General features: G+C 41.4%; 1 protein-coding gene across 1 annotated transcript in view; it reads right to left on the bottom strand.

The window, feature by feature from the left end:
• Positions 1-14890: 14890 nt before the first annotated feature.
• ARL6IP6 (ARF like GTPase 6 interacting protein 6) overlaps positions 14891-19638 on the bottom strand; it is a 55037-nt gene continuing 50289 nt past the window's right edge. The window contains exon 4 of the mRNA XM_090279962.1: positions 14891-15345. Within this exon, the coding sequence (XP_090136088.1) occupies positions 15327-15345 (19 nt within the window). The 3' untranslated portion in view covers positions 14891-15326. The remainder of the gene's footprint in view (positions 15346-19638) is intronic.

Raw genomic sequence — 19638 nt, 5'->3', positions numbered from 1 at the left:
GGACTGGGAACAGTTTATAAGTGTGTGGGAAGGGTTGGTTTATAAAGCCTTAAAATACATATAAATACTAAAATAAATGTAAGGTTCCTACTTCATGGATTTTCACCTATCACAGGGGGGTCTGGAATGTAATACCCATGATAAGTGAGAGAATACTGTATTTGGGGCAATCCCAATAAAATAGTTAATGGGACTTAAAAGTTAGATTCCAAAAGTCATAGTGAAAAAGCACAAGATAGCCAAAAGTATTTTGAAAGAAAACAGTTAGGCAGAATCAGTTCTAATTGCTATTAATGCATACAATAAAGCTATGATTATGAAAGTAGTATAGAAATGCCAATAAAAATATAGTCTCATAAAGTGTGTGTGTGTGTTTGCACGCACGCGCGCACGTGCGCAACTAAGGTGGAATTTCCAAATCAGTAATTGGATTTGGAATAACTGACTACTCCTGTAGGAAAAGATAAATTTAGATGCCTACACCAGATCCTATGCAAATACTAATTCCACTTGGTCAAAAAACAAACAGAAAAGAAACTCAACAATTAAAAGACAAAATTTAGGTGATTATTTTTATTTGGATAAAAAAAAAAAATTCTGAGTTGACATACAAAATCCAGAAGCTATAAAAGAAAAACCTACGACTTTGAATACAAAAACTTTAAATTATTTATTAATAAAATTTATGTACTATTAAAGAGGCTTAGAGAAAATGTTTGCAACACATACAACAAATGCTTGTTGTTACATTTAAAGAACTCCTGCAAATCATTAAGAAAAATATAAAGAATCCAAAAGGAAGATGGGCAAAAGATATGAACAATCAGCTCACAAAACTAATGTGCAAATGGCCAATAAACATAAGAAATCGTTCTCGGAGAGGGAAGAAGATGGCGGAGGAGTAGGTAGCAGTTGTCTACTTGCTCCCATCATGGAAGAACTTGGAGAACAAACACGGAGAGGACTGAGTGAGTGCTCATTTCAGATAGTGCGAACAGGGAGGGGAGTGTGGGGGTGGTATGAAAGAGGGCAGAAAGCTCAGCCCGCGCTCTCCAAGTGGAGTGGCTGGGCCTCCCAACCGGGTGCCTCTGCCGCACCGCACTCGAAAGGGCAGCTGCAGATCAGCTCATTAGCTGGGATCTGCTTAGAAACGTCCCCCTGTCATAGGCGCTTGAACCAGCAAAGTCCCAGAGGCAGTCAACAAGAAGGTTTTATTGAAACATCCCTGACTCTAAGAAACTGTATAAACTGAGTCTAGGTGGGGATTCCCTGGGCTGGCAACCCTGTGCCCCAGGTACTTGCATCATGGCTCCCCAAACAAAAAAGCAGAACCGAGCCATGGAGAGGGGCCCATACAGGAAAGCTGCAGCGGAAACTCAGACTAGGTAGGGACCCCAGACAGGCAAGCAGTAAGCACAGGGGCATAATAAGGTGCTGCCAGCCAGGGATGCAGGCCAGTGCTATAGCTTGGAGGCAACACAGAGACTTTTTCGGAGGAGGAGCAGAGACAGGACCTGAGGTTGGGCAGGGACTAGGGGCATGAGCACTGGCTTGCCAGCAGAACAACATTGCTAGACAAGCCTGAGGAGTGCTGGAGGGTGCCACAGGACAAATGGGTAGAGACCCAACTTAGTGCGGTTCACAGCAGAGAGCTGTGGCAGGCCTGCGAGTGAGAGAATAGCAGCCTCAGAATCTAGCCAGATCTCCTCACAGCCAGCCAGCCAGAAAAGAAGATTTGAAACCCATGGAATTTTGACCAGCGGTGGGTCCAGAAAAAGGAGAAAAGCACCCAGTGGTTGTACTGGAGTAAAAATATTTCTTTAATCTGTTTCCTACCCTCTCTCCCTCCTATTCTTCTTCTTTGTTTTGTTTGTTTGTTTGTCTGTTTTGTTTATTCTCCCCCTCGCACTAAATATATAGCATATAACTGTTATATAAATCTAATACTATATACTTCCACTTTCTCACTTCATTCTACATTCTGCTCTTCCAATTTCAACATACAATGTAAACATTAATTACTGTCTCACTCAGTCTTGACCCTACTTGCTACTATTATTATTCTGTCATCGGTTAAAACAACTGTTATCAGTTCTGCATATAGTATAATAGTCTTAACCTCTTTACATCCATATTAATACTGGCTCATTTACTACTGATAGTGTGATTGTGGGTGGGGGATATTTTTGAGGGTGTGGGTTTCTTACCTGGGTTATGTGTTTACTGTCTTAACAGCATCTCCACAAAAGAACTCAAGATAAGGTGGGCAGAGTGACTCTCAATCAACTAGCCAGAGGGAAGTTTAACCAAAGAGTAACTGAAATATAGCCAGACAGCTTAAACAAATGACATAAAGGGTATCCCAAGAGCATCAAGCTCAGGAGATCAAAGAGACTACACCACTGACTCCCCCAGATCTACTATACAGAATCTCATATCATAAAGGCAGGAAATCAAAGCAGACAAATCTAAGAAATAAAAACAAACAAGAAGCATACAACATGGGGAGACATAGAAACAACTTCCCAATGAAAGGGTAAGAGGAATCCCGAGAGAGAGAGAGAGAGAGAGAGAGATGAAAGAGAGGCAAGCAAAGTATCAGACATGGAATTCAAAAGAATGGTTATAAGGAACCTCAGTGAACTTGACAAACTCAGAGAAAACTACAAAAAGCTCCAGGAGAATTACAAGGAACTCCAGGGAAACTACAAAAAACTCCAGGGAAGCTACAAAGAAATTATGGAGAACTACACCAGCATAAAAAAAGAACATAGAAACTATCGATAAGAACCAGGAAGAAATGAAGAATACAATTTCTGAACTGAAGAACACAGTAAAATCCATCAAAAGCAGACTAAATGAAGCAGAGGATCAGATCAGTGAGTTAGGAGACAACGTAGAAAAAAATTCCCAGACAATACAACAAAATGAAAAAATATTTAAAAAGAATGAAGAAGGTTTAAAAGAACTGCAGGACAACATGAGAGAAAACAACATTAGAATCATAAGGATACAAAAAGGAGAAAGAAGGGAAGCATGGGATAGAAAACCTGATTGAAAAAGTAATAACAGAAAATTTTCCTAACTTGCTGAGAGAAAAAGTCATGCAAGTTCAGGAAGCACAGAGGGTGCCAATGAAGATAAACCCAAAAAGGCCCACTCCAAGACACATCCTAATTAAAATGGCAACATTCAAAGACAAAGAGAGAATCCTAAAAGCAGGAAGAGAAAAACAGCAAATAACATACAAGGGAGCTTTCATAAGGTTATCAACTGATTTCTCAACAGAAACACTACAAGGCAGAAGGGAATGGCAAAAAATATTTAAAGCAATGAAAAACAAAGGCCTACAACCAAGACTACTCTACCCAGCAAGGCTCTCTTTCAAAATGAAAGGTGAAATAAGGAGTTTCCCAGACAAAGGAAAACTAAAAAAATACATCACTACCAAACCAGCATTGCAAAAGATGCTAAAGGGAACGCTGTATGGAAAAGAAGAAAAAAGAGAGGGAAAGGAACACAGGTACAAAGGGAAATGAATAAATACATGTCGATAATAACCTTAAATGTAAATGCATTAAATGCTCCAATCAAAAGACATAGGGTAGTGGAATGGATACAAAGACATGACCCACATATATGCTGTCTACAAGAGACACACTCAGTGAAGGGATGGAAAAAAGTATTCCAAGCAAATGGACATGACAAAAAAACATGGGGTAGCAATACTTGTATCAGACAAAATTGATTTCACAGCAAAGGCCATAAAAAGAGACAAAGAAGGACATTTCATAATACTTAAGGGAACAATCCATCAAGAAGATATAACCCTGGTAAACATATATGCACCCAACATAGGAGCATCCAAATATATAAGAAAAATACTAGATGACTACAAGAAGGATATCAACAGCAACACACTCATAGTAGGGGACTTGAACACCCCATTGTCAACAATAGACAGATCTTCAAAGCAAAGAAATACCAAAGATATTGAGGTATTGAACAACACATTAGATCAAATGGACTTAATTAATATATATAGAACTTTTCACCCCAAAGAAGCAAAATATAAATTCTTTTCAAATGCACATGGGACATTTTCAAAGATAGACCACTTGGAAGGACACAAAACAAACATCAACAAATTCAAGAAAATTGAAATTATATCAAGCATCTTCTCAGGCCACAATACCTTGAAACTAGAAATCAACCTCAAGGAAAAAACTCAAAGACATTCAAACTCATGGAGAATGAATAACAACCTATGAAATAATGAATGGGTTAACAGTGACATCAAGGAAGAAATTAAGAAGTTTCTGGAAATTAATGATAATAAACACACAACAGCCCAAAACCTATGGGACACAGCAAAAGCAGTCCTGAGAGGGAAATTCATAGCAATACAGGCCTACCTGAAAAAGATAGAAGAATATCAAATAAAAAATCTAACTCTACAGCAACAAGGACTAGAAAAACAACAACAAACAAAGCCCAGAGCAAGTAGAAGAAAAGAAATCATCAAGATGAGAGCAGAATTAAATGACATAGAGACTAAACAAACAATTCAAAAGATCAACAAAAGTAGGAGCTGGTTCTTTGAAAAGATAAACAAAACCAACAAGCCCTCAGCCTGGCTGATCAAGAAAAGGAGAGAAGACCCAAGTAAACAAAATCAGAAATGAAAGAGGAGAAATCACTACCTATATCAAAGAAATACAAATGATTGTAAGAAATTACTACAAACAACTGTACAGCAAGGAACATGACAACCTAGATGAAAGGGACAAATTTCTAGAAACATATAACCTTCCAAAACTAAATCAAGAAGAAATAGAAAACCAGAACAGACTGATAACAAAGAGCGAAATTGAAACAGTAATCAAAAAACTCCCAGCACACAAAAGCCCTGGACCGGATGGCTTCACAGGTAAATTTTACAAAACATTTAGGGAAGAACTAATGCCTACCTTTCTCAAACTATTCAGAAAAATTCAAGAAGAGGGAAAACTCCCAAACTCTTTCTATGAAGTCAGTATTACCCTAATTCCAAAACCAGGTCAGGACACAACAAAGAAAGAAAACCACAGGCCAATATCGCTGATGAACATAGATGCTAAAAGCCTCAATAAAATATTGGCAAACTGGATGCAGCAACACATTAAAAGGATCACACATCATGATCAAGTGGGATTCATCCCAGGGTACAAGAATGGTTTGATATTTGCAAATCAATAAATGTAATACAACACATAAACAAAATATGATCATATCACATGATCATATCAATAGATGCTGGAAAGGCATTTGATAAAGTACAACACCCATTTATGATGAAAACTCTTAGCAAAATGGGAATAGAGGGAGCATACGTCAACATAATAAAGGCCATGTATGAGAAACCTGAAGCCAACATCATACTCAATGGGTAAAAACTGAGAGCATTCCCCCTGAGGTCAGGAATAAGACAAGGATGTCCACTCTCTCCACTCCTATTCAATATAGTCTTGGAAGTTCTAGCAACAGCAATCAGACAAGAAAGAGAAATAAAAGACATCCAAATTGGAAAAGAGGAAGTAAAACTGTCATTATTTGCAGATGACATGATAGTATACATAGAAAACCCTATAGACTCCACTAAAAAACTACTCAAACTAATAAGTGAATTTGGCAAAATAGCAGGGTACAAAGTCAATATTCAGAAATTGAAGGCACTTCTGTACACCAACAATAAAATCTCAGAGATAGAAACTGAAAGAAAAATCCCACTTACCATAGCAACAAGAAAAATAAAGTACCTAGGAATAAACTTAACCAAGGAGGTAAAAGACCTGTACTCAGAAAACTACATAACCCTGAAGAAAGAAATTAAGGAAGATACAAATAAATGGAAGCATATACCATGCTTATGGATGGGAAGAATCAACATCATTAAAATGTCCATACTACCCAAAGCAATTTATAGATTCAATGCAATCCCTATTAAAATCATCATCGGCAGCTGTCCGTCTCGAGAGACGATGGCGTAGCTTCTTGAGAGTCTATCTGCACCGCCGAGAATGGCTGTGCAGTCCGACTCGGGAGTGACAATCCCTGCCGCACTTGTTACAGGTGAAGGCAGATGGCTGTTGTTGCTGCTGTTGACGCTGCTTCCGCCTCGATCTTTTCTGGACCGCCTCCTCGTTGTGCGCAGCCTCTGCGTGTGACGTACCTTGCCTGACCGCGAGCCTCCAGGCTAGGCGGTCGTCTGCTTGAACTTCCCATGTGTTGAGATTGATGGAGCATTGTGTCATATCCTTTTTGCAGATGTCTTTGAACTGCAGTTTTGGGCGCCCTGTCATCCTCTTGCCTTCTGCTAGCTCGTCGTAGAGGAGGTCTTTGGGAATACGGCCTGCATCCATTCTTTTGACATGGCCGAGCCACCTGAGGCGTCTCTCACTAAGAACTGCATGCAAACTGCTCATGTTGGCTCGCTTCAGCACCTCGGTGTTGGGAACCTTATCCTGCCAGGCGACATGCAGGACACATCGCAGGCACCTCATGTGGAAGCTGTTGAGTTTCCTTTCGTGCCTTGCGTAGGTGGTCCACGTCTCGCTGCCATAGAGGAGAGTGCTGAGTACGCAGGCTTGGTAGATGCGCAGTCTGGTTTTCTCAGTGAGGCTGGAATTGTTCCACGCTCGCCGGTTCAGTTTGGCCATAACTGTGGCTGCCCTGGCGATTCTCCGGTTGACCTCCAAGTCAACTGACAGAGAGCTCGAGATGGTGGACCCGAGGTAAGTGAAGTCGTTGACAACCTCCAGGGTGTATCCGTCGATGGTGATGCATGGGGGAGTCCCCGTGCCTTGAGCCATAACGTTCGTCTTCGTCAGGCTGATGGCTAGTCCGAACTCCTTGCATGCGTGGGAAAGGCAAGTGACTAGCTGCTGGAGTCCCTCTTCGGAGTGTGATGTCAAGGCTGCGTCGTCGGCGAAGAGCATCTCACGGATGAGCACCTCTTTGACTTTGGTCTTAGCTCATAGACGGGCCAGGTTGTAGAGCTTGCCATTGGATCTGGTGTGAATGAAGACACCCTCGCTGCAGTCCTTAAAGGCGTATTGGAGGAGCATGGAGAAGAAGATTCCGAACAGCGTAGGCGCGAGGATGTAGCCCTGCTTTACTCCGCTGCTGACTGGGAAGGCCTCAGAGGTTGCACCGTTGTAGGACACCGTGCTGTGCATGTTGTCGTGAAAGGACATGACCACAGCAAGCAGATGTGGTGGACAGCCAATCTTCCGTAGCAAGCTGAAGAGTCCGCTTCGACTGACCAGATCAAACGCCTTCGTGAGGTCGATAAAGGCGAGGTAGAGTGGTTTATGCTGCTCGTGACACTTCTCCTGCAGCTGGCGTAGGGAGAAGATCATGTCCACTGTTGATCGGCCAGCTCTGAAGCCACACTGGGACTCTGGGTAGACGTGGGAAGCAAGGGTCTGCAGGCGGGCAAGAGCGACCCGGGCGAATACTTTGCCGACGACGCTGAGGAGAGAGATGCCCTGGTAGTTGTTGCAGTCGCTGCGGTCTCCTTTGTTCTTGTACATGGTGATAATGTTGGCGTCTCTCATATCCTGGGGGATGTAACCCTCCTTCCAGCAGAGACAGAGTAGATGGTGGAGCGGCTGTAGCAGGACTGGTTTCCCGCTTTTTAGGATTTCTGGAGGGATTCCGTCGCTTCCTGGTGCTTTCCCGCAAGCGAGGCGGTTGATGGCTTTGCCGAGCTCTGCCGCAGTAGGTGGGGTGTCTAGCTCCTCCATGACTGGTAGGTCTGGGATGGCGTTAAGAGCAGTGTCTGTTACGGTGTTCCTCGTCGCGTACAGCTCGAGGTAGTGCTCGGTCCACCGCCGCATTTGCTGTTCCTGGTCAGTGATGACCTCACCTGTCTTGGACTTAAGGGGGGCGATCTTGGAGGGGATTGGGCCTGTTGCCTTCTTGATACCCTCATACATTCCTCGTGCGTTGCCTATATCGGCGGCTTCCTGGATGCTTCTGCACAGGTTTAGCCAATAGGTGTTGGCACAGTGGCGGGCGGTCTTCTGGACTTTGTTCCTGGCAGCCCGTAGAGCTTGAAGTGTACTGGGAGTGGGCGTGACCTTGTAAGCCAGTAGGGCCTTCCTCTTAGCCTCGATCACGGGTTCCATTTCTTCCCAGTGAGCCTCGTACCAGTCAGCGTTCTTCCGCTCTTTCTTCCCGTAAGCAATAATGGCAGAGTTGTATATGGCGTCGCGGAGACGTGGCCAATTGGATTCGATAATGTCATCTGCCGCCATTCCCTCGCCGAGTGCATCTTCCATCCTGTTGATGAATTGCTGGGTCTTAACTGGGTTGCTGGCACAACTGGTGTTGATGCGTGGGCGACCCTTCATCTTGGAGTGGTGCAACCTCTTCGGCATTATGCGCACCTTGCTTACCACGAGGGCATGGTCCGTGTCACAGTCTGCACTGTGGTAGCTGCAGGTGAGGAGGGTGCTGCCAATATCCGTTCTTCTGGTGATGACGAGGTCAAGCTGGTGCCAGTGGCGGGAGCGGGGGTGCCTCCATGACACCTGGTGGATCTCTTTGCACTTGAAGAATGTGTTTGTCACGCACAGGCCGTGGTGACACAAAAGCTCAAGCAGTCGCTGACCATTCTCATTGATCTTTCCTCTCCCAAAGTTTCCGAGGCAGGTGGGCCAGGCCATGTGGTCGGCTCCTACTCTTGCGTTGAAGTCTCCAAGGAGATAAAGAGCGTTACTTCTGGGGATCTTGGATAACGCTTCGTCCAGTGCATGGTAGAACTGTTCTTTCTCTTCGGTGGTGGCGCAGAGGGTTGGGGCGTACGCGCTAAGAATGCTGACTGGGCCAAAAGTTGTTGACAATCGGAGGGTAAGTAATCTCTCTGTGCCTCCTGTGGGTGGCTCTATGCAGTTAACAAGCGTGTTCTTCACAGCGAACCCAACACCGTGCTGTCTTGGTTGGTCCGGAGACTTCCCTTGCCAGTAGAAGGTGTAGTTGGTTTCTCTGATAGTTCCATTGTCGGCCAACCGGGTCTCCTGTAGAGCCGCAATGTCGATGTTTAGTCGTGCCAGTTCCCTGTCGATGACGGCGGTTTTCCTGGCACCATTGATCCACGGAAGGTCTGCAGTAAGTCCGGGACACATGGTCCTGATGTTCCAGCTAGCGAGGCGAAGAGCTGGAGGCTTCTTTCTTGTTGTTTGCTTGGAATTGCCTGGTGCGAGTGTTTTGTGGCCCACTTTTCAAGAGACGCCTCTCTGATCCCCACGCACCCAGTGGGGCAGGCGAGCCATGGCGAGACGGCACCTAATTGGCTGGGGGCTGCCCAGCTTGAGGCGGGCGGTAGCTGTCCAGTGAGGTGCGATGACCTCTCCCACCGTCAGAGGAGACCCCTGGCGCTCGTTTCCTTTGCCAATCGGATGAGCTTATAACCGGTAACTGTCTCCTCCCGTGTTGAGTCGACATCTTGCGATGACGCTGGAGTGTCCTCTCCAGTGAAGCTACAAAGCCTGGGCAGGGTGATATGGAGGGCCAGCTGTTGCCCATGCAGCAGACCCCCCCCCCCCCCCTCTTCGCAGCTGAAGGATCCAAGGGGAAAGACAGAGTCAATACAGCTTGGCTTCAGGTGTGCCGCAGGAGTTGCCGGTGTTGACTACAACGTCAAACCGCCTTAGGGACTCCGGCTCCGGATATTCTGTCGGGGTTTACTCCCTTAGCCTTTCCCCTGAGGAGGTATGCTGCAAGGCAGCGGAGGTTTGGAGTCAGAGTTTCCCTTCTCCTTAGCCTTTCCCCTGAAGAGGTATGCCGCAAGGCAGCGGAGGTTTTTTGGAGTCAGAGTTTTCCTTCTCTGGTGTGCCCCGACTGGAAGATCGAACCAGCGACACTTAGCTCGCAGGCCGACGCTCAATCCACTGAGCCAAACCAGCCAGCAACATATTTCACAGACCTAGAACAAATACTTCAAAAATTTATATGGAACCAAAAAAGAGCTCGAATAGCCAAAGCAATCTTGAGACAGAAGAATACAGTAGGAGGAATCACAATACCTGACATCAAACTATACTACAAAGCCACTGTGATCAATACAGCCTGGTACTACCATAATAACAGACATATAGATCAATGGAACAGAATAGAGAGCTCAGAAATAAACCCAGGTCTATGGTCAACTAATATTCAACAAAGGGGGAAGGAACATGAAATGGAGTGAGAAGAGCCTTTTTAACAAATGGTGCTGGAAGAACTGGACAGGGACGTGCATAAAAATGAAACTAGACCACCAACTTATACCACACACCAGAATAAACTTAAGATAGAGAAAAGACTTAAATGTAAGATGTGACACCATAGAAGTCCTAGAGGAAAACATAGGCAGGAAAATTTCAGATATCCCATGTAGCAATATTCACTGATACATCTCCTAAGGCAAGGGAAATAAAGGAAAGAATAAACAAATGGGACTACATCAAACTAAAGAGTTTCTGCTCAGCAAAAGAAAACATGAGCAAGATGAAAAGGGAACCAACCATATGGGAAAACATATTCGCCAATGATACCTCAGACAAGGGATTGATCTCCAAAATATATAAAGAACTTATACATCTCAACACCAAGAAGACAAACAGCCCAATTAAAAAATGGGCAAGGACCTGAACAAACACTTCTCCAAGGAGGATATACAGAGGGTCCATAGACATATGAAAGAATACTCAACATTACTAGCCATCAGAGAGATGCAAATAAAAACCACGATGAGATACCATTTTACACCAGTCAGAATGGCCATTATCAACAAATCAACAAACAACAAGTGCTGGTGAGGATGTAGAGAAACGGGAACCCTACTGCACTGTTGGTGGGAATGCAGAGTGGTGCAGCCACTATGGAAAATAGTATGGAATTACCTCAAAAAACTAAAAATGGAACTGCCTTTTGAACCAGCAATTCCACTGCTAGGACTATACCCAAAGAATCCTGAAACCCCAATCAAAAGAACCTGTGCACCCCTATGTTCATAGCAGCACTGTTCACAATAGCTAAGTGCTGGAAACAGCCTAAGTGCCCATCAGTAGATGAGTGGATCAAAAAACTGTGGTACATTTACACAATGGAATACTATGCAGCAGAAAAAAATAAGAAACTCCTACCGTTTGCAACAACATGGATGGAACTAGAGGGAATTATGCTTAGTGAAATAAGCCAGGCATGAAAGAAAAATATCATATGATATCACCTAATAGAGGAGACTAATGAACAACACGAACAAATGAACAAAATTGAACAAGAAACAGAAAAACAGTTATCGGGCATGGGGTGTGGGGAGAAGGGGTAAATAGGGGAAAGGTCTATTAAAGGAACTAGTATAAATAACTCATGGACATAGACAACAGGGTGGGGAATGACTGTGGGAGAAGGGGTGGGGGGAGCAATGAGGGGGAAAATGAGACCACTGTAATAGAAAAACAATAAAATTAAATTAAATTTTAAAAAATAAAGAAATCATTCTCTGCTTCATGACTAATCAGGTAAGTATACACTAAAACCCCTGGCTGGTTTGGCTCAGTGGATTGAGCGTCGGCCTGCGAGCTAAGTGTCGCTGGTTCGATCTTCCAGTCAGGGCACATCAGAGAAGGAAAACTCTGATTCCAAAAAACCTCCGCTGCCTTGCGGCATACCTCTTCAGGGGAAAGGCTAAGGGAGTAAACCCCGACAGAAAATCCGGAGCCGGAGTCCCTAAGGCGGTTTGACGTCGTAGTCAACACCGGCAACTCCTGCGGCGCACCTGAAGCCAAGCTGTATTGACTCCGTCTTTCCCTTGGACCCTTCAGCTGCGAAGAGAGGGGGGGTCTGCTGCATGGGCAACAGCAGACCCTCCATATCACCCTGCCCAGGCTCTGTAGCTTCAGCTTCACTGGAGAGGACACTCCAGCGTCATCGCAAGATGTCTATTCAACACGGGAGGAGACAGATACTGTGTCACTCCCGAGTCGGACTGCACAGCCATTCTCGGTGGTGCAGATAGACTCTTAAGAAGCTACACCATCGTCTCTCGAGACGGACGGCTGCCGACGACGACGACATACTAAAACAGTCATAGAAGTCTTCCAGTGGAACCTTGATTGTTGAACTTTCTTCACTCCATAAGGCTGTTCGAGAACCAAGTTGTTTAAGATGGGAGACACTCGAGAACCGAGGTTTGACTGTATTTATTTTCCCTTGATTAACAAACAGTTAAAAGATTGATAACAGGAAATTATGGAGAGAATTCAAAGAAATATGCATTATTATATACTGTTCATGGGAGTAAACATTGGTAAAGCCCTTTTAAAAGGCAAGTATTAGTGTCTACTTAATTTTATAAATGAATATACCCTTAGACCCAGTGATTCCACTAAGGTTCTAATCTAAATAAATATTCACATATGTACTAAAAAAACGTTCACTGAAGTACTGTTTATTAAAAGCTATTTTTAAGAAAAACTAAATGTCCATAGGAAGTGGTAAAAAAATTGTATTATATTCATAATATGAACTACATCAATATGTATCCACATGGGTGAATCTCCAATAGATGTATTTAAGTAAAAATAAAGTTTAAAAAATTTACAATATATTGTACGTAGAATGATTTATTTTTTAAGATACATGTGTGTGCATGCATACATATACATATATGTGTACATATACATATATGCATACATGTGCACATACCTGTTTGGAAATGTGGAGAAGGAGGATGGGAAGTATAACTATAAGCTGTTAACAGTGCATTCTCTGGATTAGAGTGAAATCGGGACAGGATTGAGAGCAAAGAGAAAAGAGAGGGGCTTGGCCATCACAGTCGAATGCTTCTTTATTAGTGACACCTGTACAATGAAGAAAATTAATAAAATGTAAAAATACTAGTAAAATCACATATGTGAGTTTATCACATTTCTTTCTTCTATTGCCTAACATTGAGCTTCAGTAAATGACAGGACTTGGAGTCAGTTCCTAGGATGGGATTTGGGTGGCAGCAGAGACAGTGCTGGCCTTGTTCACACCACAGATGCTCAATAAACACCTGGGTTGAATTCCAGCTGTTAGAGGAGCTAGAGCTTTCTAGTGTTCCTGTGTGCCAGATGGTATTCTAAGTGCTTTACATACTCATTGTCATACCCACATTACCACTGAAGAAAGTGATGTCCAGAGCTACTGTCACATAATTAGAAGTAAGTAGCAAAGAGCTAAGTAGGCAGGTCTGGCTCCAGAGTCTGGATTCAACCACTATATTGCTTGCCTACTCACCCACATTTTATTACTACCATGCCTAGATTTTATCCTCATTCTAGATTGGGTGAGAGAAACAGGAAAGACAGCTTCACAACAATTTCTTGTTTAACCGGCTCACTGAGGAGCAATAACCTTGAAAGAGTCCAAGGCCAAAGTCCAGTGGATGAGAGCCAATGGTTTCAACTGGCTTAGAACTTGAAGCAGGCGAGAATTCTACTTATGGATGGGCTCCTACAACAAATCCCTCTGGTTTATGGAAAAGCCCTCACTCATGTCCTTGTAGGGACAAAGTAGCACTGAGACCCAGAGATTATGGAGGAAACCAGTCATTATTACTTACTTCAGTTACTACAGTTTCTTATTACCAATTAAATTCATTGCACTTGAAAGAAAACTAATGATAGTTAATTTTTGACTATTGTGTGGATAGCATTATTTTAAAAGGTTAAAGTTATTATTATATTACTTCTCAAAAAGATCCTATGAAATATTATCCCATTTTTATACTGACAAAAAGATTGAATTGACAATTCATACCAACACCAATTTAAACCCCCAAATGAAACGATGTATTCATACCTACCAAAACTACTAATTCCACCCCAACCCATGGCCCCAGATATCATCTAGAAGTAGTAGCATGTCAGTCCTCAGAGCATTTTCCAGTATTGTCCAGACACCAGCCTGACCTTTGCTAACAGTGTGACTTTGTTCAAGTCACATAAACCTCCTAGGCTTCAATCCCCTCAATTGTGAACCAATATAATACTTAATTTATAGGGTGGCGTAAGGGTTAAATGAGACAATATCTGGACACTGATCTAAGCCACTTGCCTTGTGACTAATTAACAAAATGAATTTATTAATTTTTTTTTCATTCATGGTAACTGGAATAACTCTTCAGTCCAGCCTTCTTACTCCTTGTCAAGGCTGGAGTTTCACTGACAGCATTTTATCAGGCCTAACACTGAACAGACAAAACATTTATTAGAGTTTATCATCTTAAAAATACCATGCACACTTCCAAGGACAGCTCTGTACACATCAATTGCAAACATTCTTTAATTTTCTCAAATTGCCTGCCTTTACCACAAGAAAACACAGCTGGTGCCCACAGGAACTAGGAGAGTGAGAGTAATTGGGTAAAGAGTTCCAAGTAATGGATTCTATTTTTAACATCTTTTAAAAAAGAAATTTGCATCTAAGTTAAGATTTCTATATTTATTGAGCATGTTTTAAATTGGACACAAAATTCTAAGGAAAAAGTAAAAGTAAAGAAGACCTGGGAAATAAAGAAAAATACTACGTTACAGATTACTCAGGATTGCTTACCTCTGTGTTTAACAGGGCAGCGCGGGCAGATGCACTCATAGATCATCCATAATGAAATGGGCAAGTGCGTTGAGTCTTCAAAAAAGTTCACTGAAGCTGAATGCAGCCTCTTACAACAATGCCAGCTGCTACATTGATATAGATGGGTTCTTAGAACACGCACCTAGTGAGGGAAACCTGTACAAGGGGCCCGCCCTCCAAAAGATAATTCAGGTTTTTTGGAGCAGGTCCCCCCTTGTATGTATGCCATGAGATAAAAAAAAGTTTGAAAATCACCGATGTAGTGAATAAGCTCTTTTCCTGGGTTCTGTGGCCACTCACAAATTATCAACCTCAGGAGGCAGTCATGGCAGCCTCTCATTTATAGCTGGTCAACAGCACATGTGACAATCTGGACTTGCCACTGCTGTCTGAAGTGGGGGGAGGCAGTTTCGTGGGACTGAGTCTTTAACCTGTGGGGTCTTCACTAATTCCAGGTAGTTGTGTCAAAATTAAATTAAATTGCAGGGCACCTAGTTGGTGTCCAGAGGACTGGAGAACTGGTCATTATGGGTAAAACCTTCTCCACACATATGGTGTCGGAAGCATTGTGAGCAGAGAGAAAATAAAGGTTTCCTTTTGGGGGCCTTCATATTCTACATAAAGTGTAAGCTCACAGTCAGCCATGATGAGATTAACAGGAAACTCGGTTCTACACTTCACAGCATACTGTCAGCCCTGTAAGAAAAGAAAAGCAATTCTCAATGCAGAGAATTCTTAGCATGCAGTTAGAAATTGCACTTGGGTAAACCCTAGTTCCCTGACTGATTAATGAAAAACTAATTAGAGCAGAAATTTCTTCAACATAGTCACTAAGCAGAGAATATGCTTAATTAGTGTGAGAAGATATAGAATGCCATCACAATAGATGTTCTGCTCATTCATTTCAACTAAGTGTAAAGGAAGCTTGTTTGCTAAGTAATGTTAAAAGAAACTTAAAAAGTAAACTTGTAACTCTCATACAGATATTAAATGAACACATATTTAAGGTTTTCTTAACTCATTAATGAGGGAATGGGTAAGATATTACAATCAATTCAACAGAGAATTCAAAAAATAGACACATTTGTAGATAAGGAATATTGAAAGAAATGTGCAAATGAAGGTAAAATTAGCTTAATTCCTCGCTGAGAGGAAGAAAGTCAACTGAACCTCTACAAGACAGAGTTTGTATGTCTATAGACAAGAATTATTTTGAATTATTGGTCATCAACCAATTTGGGAGTTGTAAAATAGTTGCCATAGAATTAATATCAGATAACTTGGAAGGATGTGCTCTAGACAATGTATAGTTCTCCACTGAAACATTAATTTTTCACTACCACCCCAATATTTGGAGCCCTGCTTTAAAGATTTAGAAAATACATACAAAACATGTTAATTCATTATTTTCAAAGTGTTCAGCAGTGTTGAAACAACAGAACTTCCGACATATTTAATTTGTGACAATTAGAAGAGTAAACCAGTTCAAAGCAATAACAATCTCTATTATTGGTGACAATTTGGCCTTCACCTCCCTGAGAACTTCAAAGAGCTGGGACACACAGAGTGTATTCCTCTTAGAATAATTCTTATAAAGATAATCTCTCTTCCCAAAGAGCTCATTGATCTATCTATCCCCTTTCATAATTATCTCCAGATAATAACCCTTGAATACTTATTAAAAAGTGTTTTATTGTGCCCATCTTAAATATTGAAAATTATATCACTGATGAGTCATCTTAATAGACACGTTCTTAATATAATTTTAAGGTCTACTTTCTAGTGTCTCACATGTTAATCAAACAAGAAGGCTATTAGACTTAAGTGGCTTTAATGCTTTGGTGGCCTATGTAAACCAACCAAAACTTAAGCTTGTAAATGACAACTTTAATAAATCAAAAACAAAGGACAACCAATCACAAACAGCCAACTAGACTCTAAGCTATAGCCAGTCAAATGATGTATTTTCTTTAATTTCACACCTTCTCTATACAAGTTTGTCCCCTGGATCCCCTTAGGGGCATTTTCCCTCAATTTTTATCCATTTGTTCTTAGACCAGTGTTTATATTCTTTTTGTTAGTGTGTAATCTCATTTATTAAAGATATTTATATGTTACTATCCACATAGGTTTTTTTTAATCACTCAGAAAAGTAACTATTATTCAACTGCAATTTCTTGAAATTAACTCTGTTCACAAACAGTTTTAGATTGGAAGTATCCTTTGGAATACACTGAATGGTGAAGAAATTTAGAAATGTGATTTTATATTTCCTCATGTTATTATATCAAATCAGAGCATATGTTTACTTAGGTATCGGCTAAGTCTATATGTTAGCATATAGCAAAAAGAAGAAAATCTTGTTTATTTGAACAGCAGAATTGCCTCACTCTTTCCTTCCCCACCCTTACCCACATGCCTTTTGAGTGTTAATATTCCATACTTTGCTTCCTGGGTTACTGGACTAAAGCTTCAGGGACAGACTTGAATAACAATAGTCAGTCCCTGAGCCCAAATTGATTTCTTAAGGGCAAAGAGCTAGCTGGCCAACATGTTTCATTTTGCAAAGTGAGGTATGGACAGAGGTGAAGGGCTCCAGGAAATAGATGAGGGCTTGGAGGTTGTGGGAAAGATTAGGCTGTGGACATAAAGATACTGTCAACCAGAAAGAACATTTGGGAATAGATCAAAGATGTAATATAGAGATTTTACTAAGTGTTACTGTGATGTATGTAATCTGAACTCTCTTCTCCCTTCCCCATTAAGTCTTCAGTAAAAGTCTACATTATTCTGAGAGTAGATCTGTTTTTTTTGTAATGTGACATCTTATTAAAAAGAACTATTAAATGAGTGTGGGCAATAGCTGCCCATGATTTGTACCAAGGTTACATACCAGTGATAAGCTACATTAGGAGAGGACATGCAGGAGAAGTAATATCCTGCAGACTTCTCTGAAATACTGGCGAAGCTGGCAGTGCACACTGATGAGCACTGGATGTATTTTTGATCAGGTCCTTTGTCATATCCATTTTGCCTACTTAAAGAGATTGACAAGAGATTGATTAATCTCACTCTCCAATAACTCTACACTCTATTGAATAATCACAGTGCTTCTTTCATCCAAGAATGTTTTATAAATATTAATCCCCATAAATTCCACTTTTTAAATAAAGGAGAAAAGACAGCTGCTTTCCATTAATTATCATATCGGGAAATTGACTGAACATTTTCTGAAGAGTTTGACTATGTAAAGGAAGAAAAATAATTTTTATTTCTCTACCTTTCTGAATTCTTATCTGAAAACTCTGTAATAAAATCTAAACCAGAGAAAAACAGTTTATTAACATGTATACTCACATATACATTTGAGATACCCAGGGGAAAATGAATTACTCCTTTGGGAGTCTTTAAAATTCTGGATTAAATACCATCTTAACAGGAAAGGGGAGGAGAGATGTAGACATTTTAGAGGAGAGTAAATGACTTTTAGGAAAGATGAAAAGATGAATCGACCCTTAAAAGAATAGCTGGAAGGTATGATAGCTTTGACCAAGTTTGTCTAGGCATGGTGTCAGCTTCAAATATCCTCGCCTGTGATAAGAATCAACCTTCCCTGATTGATGACAGTCTGGGAAAGTGATTTATGGCAAATGAGTTCTTTTGGATGATCTGTCTCTAGGCAGATAAGGGGAGTTTGGAAAAAAAACCTTTTCATACATTTGCTGTTTTGCAAGTGCCTACAGTCCAAAATAATCAATATTACCTAAGTGACATATTTTGGGGTAGAATGTCCTAAACTCCTAGAGTCACGTTTTCAAGTGGCATATTCTGCTATGCTTCAACTACAAATACAACTTCTTCCTCTGGGGGGTTAGAAGCCCAAAAGCTGAAAAGCCCCACAAACTCCAAACCTTAACTGACATTAGTGGGCTCCATTTAGCATGTGGAATTGTGAATGAGTCATGGGTGCAAGTACTGCTTTGGGCTTTTGCCAACTTATGTGATCCTGGGGATGTCTCCTTACTTTTCCACATACCAGCTCCCTCATCCCTGGGGAGAAAAAAATCTCTTCCTGTAAAAACAAACAAACAAACAAAAAAACCCTATGCTATCAGTACTAAATTTAGAGGCCTTGTTCAATCTGAAAGTACCCACTTGTGGATGATAACTTCTTGATTACAGATAAATCTGTAATGAAGTCCAAGAGATGACTACTGGGACTGAGTTTCACAGCGTGTCTGCCATTTGCTTTAAAGGTAATAAATAAGTAAGTAAATAAATAAAAATTGCATTTTAAAAGCCACCATTGGGTCTGAGTAAATGATTCATACTAATCAAATCCATAAGAGGCTTAAACTTAAGAGTTGAAAAAGGGGAAATATGTCTGTCAGAAAAGCCAGCAGTCATATTCATAAGGCCCAAGGTCACTCAGCAAAACCCATTATAAATCACAAACAAATTTCTTGATTGAGACTCCAGAATTAAAGAGCACTGAATGGCCAAAAAGTGTAGTTTACGAACAGTACAGTAATCTACTTAATGAATTGCTTGGTAGGCTCAGGGAATAAATACTTCCTCCAGAAACAGAAGATCCCCCCTTCTCCCAGAACTATACTAGAAGCACAAAAATGGACATGTCTTCTTTGACTCTCAAGACTCCAGGTCAGAGGAGCGTAGGGTAGTGGAAAAGACTTCACTGCAATCAGGTAAAGCCTATGGTTGAATCAACTACTTACTAGCTTTGTAAATGAACAAATGAATAACCATTCTGCCCCTTGGGGTTTTTTTATGCATCAGATGGAGAAAGTATAGAAGCCACTTTATGGGGACTGAATGAATCAATAAGTGTAGTGCTCAGCAAAGGGCAAAGTGCATCTGTTCAAAAAATGTTAATGGTTATCAACCCACTGCACTCTTATTATGACATATCCTTGGTCTTAATAAAATTAATTGTATCACAACCTTTATTATATTATTTAAACTTTACTC

This window comes from Furipterus horrens, unplaced genomic scaffold (assembly GCF_987537825.1).
Source record: "Furipterus horrens unplaced genomic scaffold, mFurHor1.1.pri manual_scaffold_1, whole genome shotgun sequence".
Taxonomy (NCBI): Eukaryota; Metazoa; Chordata; class Mammalia; order Chiroptera; family Furipteridae; genus Furipterus; species Furipterus horrens.
Note: the sequence above shows the minus strand (reverse complement) of the source record. Positions and strands in the feature narration are given on the sequence as shown.